The 2,393-nt window shown below is 57.0% G+C and overlaps 1 protein-coding gene across 1 annotated transcript in view; it reads left to right on the top strand.

Annotated features, from left to right (window-relative positions):
• The window catches only part of LOC114072020 (feather beta keratin-like), a 2,031-nt gene extending 1,477 nt beyond the window's left edge, over positions 1–554 (top strand). Inside the window, exon 3 of the mRNA XM_027909931.1 lies at positions 6–554. Coding sequence (XP_027765732.1) covers positions 6–161 — 156 coding nt within the window. The 3' untranslated portion in view covers positions 162–554. The remainder of the gene's footprint in view (positions 1–5) is intronic.
• Positions 555–2,393: the final 1,839 nt, after the last annotated feature.

Raw genomic sequence — 2,393 nt, 5'->3', positions numbered from 1 at the left:
CCCAGAACACCGCCGTGGGCTCCACCACCTCCGCCGCCGTGGGCAGCATCCTGAGCGAGGAGGGAGTGCCCATCAACTCCGGGGGCTACGGCCTGGGTAGCCTTGGTGGCCTCGGTGGTTTTGGTGGGCGCTACTGTGGCAGGAGGTGCCTGCCCTGCTAAAGCCGGGCCTGAGTCCAGCGAGTGCCTCGCCCAAGAAGCCCAAAGCCGGACTGAGGATGGAGCTGCTGGCCAGCGCTTCCACAAGGCTTTCCTCCTCCTGCTGAGGAGGGAGGTGAATGTGGCCAGCTGATGTCTTGTGCTTGTCCTGCTCTCTTCTGCTCCTCGTGAGCCCCTCGTGTTGTCTCCTGCTGTGCTGTGCCGTGGGTTCCCCCTGACTCCAGCGCAGCGGGGTCCTGCCCGTGGCTGTGGGAGGCACTGTGTGTCCCACTGCTGGGCAGGGCTGTCTGACCTTCCAAAATTCACTGCTTTGTTTCACTCTTTACACTCATTAAAGTTCGTGTTGCATTGTATCTGGAGTCTCCTCGAGTTCCTTCGATCCTGGGATGTGCAGCCCAGCTGCTCCCCGGGGAAATGGGATGCCCTGGAGGGGACGAAAGTGGGTGGTGAATCATTTGCATGGCTGGCTGAGTTGAGCAACCTCAGCAGGGCCACGGTCATCAGAAGTGACATGGGACAGTGGAGAGGGTGTGGTGTTGTGTGAGCATGCAAAGGGTGACCATGAGGTGCCCCAGGGGATACATGAGCCAGAAGGGAGGTTGGTCATCAGCTGACGAGGCAAAACACTGAGGTGCTGCAAGATGTTTCTGTGCAGGTCAACACCCACCTGCCCAAAGCTGTCATTGCAAGTTTGCACCTACAGCTGGTTGTTTTCCTTTCCCCCATCCAAGCACAACATCCAAACCCCGGAACACGAGGGACAACCCAAGGAGCTCAAGGGACAGGTCCCCCAGGGCAACTGTGTAAAGGGAGACGTGAGTCCTCTGCTAGATTTTGGGACTTTGGGGATTGACGGAGGATGGGCCAATCAAGTGAAGGAATCACAGAATCACTGAGGGTGGACTCCAAGGTCACCAAGTCCACCCTGTGCCCCATCCCTACCTCGTCCCCCAGCCCAGAGCACTCAGGAGAAGCATTTTATCCCCCCACTAGAACAGTCCCGTGGGCAGAAGCATTGATTGTTGAGGAGTCATTCCCTGTGTGTCACTGTGTCCTGAAGGGATGTGAGCCTGGAGCAGATGGGCAGCAAATGCTCCAAAAATGCCCCCCTAGTTGCTGTGCAGACCTGGAGAGGTGACCAGCGGTGACCCTTTGGTCCCCCCAACCTGGCCCTTCTGTCTCCAGCCTGGGGATCCTGAGGGCCTGGTATCCCACCAGCTCAGATGTCTGTCCCTCCTTCCCACACAGGCAGTGCTTTGGTGCTGCTGCTTCTCTGGTTGTTCTTCGGGGAGAGCAGGAGGCACCTTTTGTTCCCTGCTCCTCCGTCTGTCATTGCAAAGACTCCCAGAATCCCAGAATCACTGAGGCTGGAAAAGACTTCCCTATGATTAAGTCCAACCTTTGACCTGCCAACATCTTCTCAACCAGACCAGAGCACTGAATGCCATGTCAAGTTGTTCCTTGGACACCTTCAGGGACGGGGACTCCACCACCTCCCTGTGTTGCTGGGCAGGACTGGGTGTCCTGTGGAATTCCTGACAAGGCTCTGGCCCTGTGCCAGAAGCTGTGGCACAACCCTGGGCACAAAGAAGGACATGGATCCACTGGGCAGGACGTGCCTTGGTCATAGGGATGGCTCCAAGTCAAGGAGGTGCCTTCAGTCGAATGCTGGGAGGGGAACCTTCATCCTTAACCACTGACAATTGTCTGCTTGGGGCGGATTGGGATGAAGGAGAGGAGGAAAAAAGGCAAAAGAAGCAGCAAAGTTGTGCTGAGATCAAAGCTGGGCCTCAAAGAGAGTCTAAAGCCCAAGAGCAGAGGAGCCTGGTCGAGAAAGGCGAGGCCTAAATCCGAGTGAGGGAGCACAACATGAGAGCGAGTGAGGGCTGGTGCTGGCCCTCACAGCTGGATGTCCAGGCTGAAGCCTCAGGGGTATGAACAGCCTGACCCAATTTGTCAGGGAAGAGTTTAAAGTGGGGCCCTGGAGGGCAAAGGGCCTGGAACCACCTGGTGAAATGGGACACTCAGCACCCGCTGCATCATCCGCCCGTGCTGACGCGTCACGTCCCCCGGGAAACATTTTGGCCTCTAATAGTGTCACTTGAAAGGAGGCCTGGGAGGCTGACTGGGCATGGCCCGGCCAGGGAAATGAAAAGGCAGCGTTGCAGTGTCCCCATTTCTCTAATTGGGATGTTTTGCATGCGAGATGAGCTTGGTAAACACATTCCATGTGCA

The sequence above is a fragment of the Empidonax traillii genome, unplaced genomic scaffold (assembly GCF_003031625.1).
Source record: "Empidonax traillii isolate 1590-97213 ecotype Southwest subspecies unplaced genomic scaffold, ASM303162v1 scaffold2533:size40725, whole genome shotgun sequence".
NCBI lineage: Eukaryota > Metazoa > Chordata > Aves > Passeriformes > Tyrannidae > Empidonax > Empidonax traillii.
This window is presented reverse-complemented; position numbering and strand designations above follow the sequence as displayed.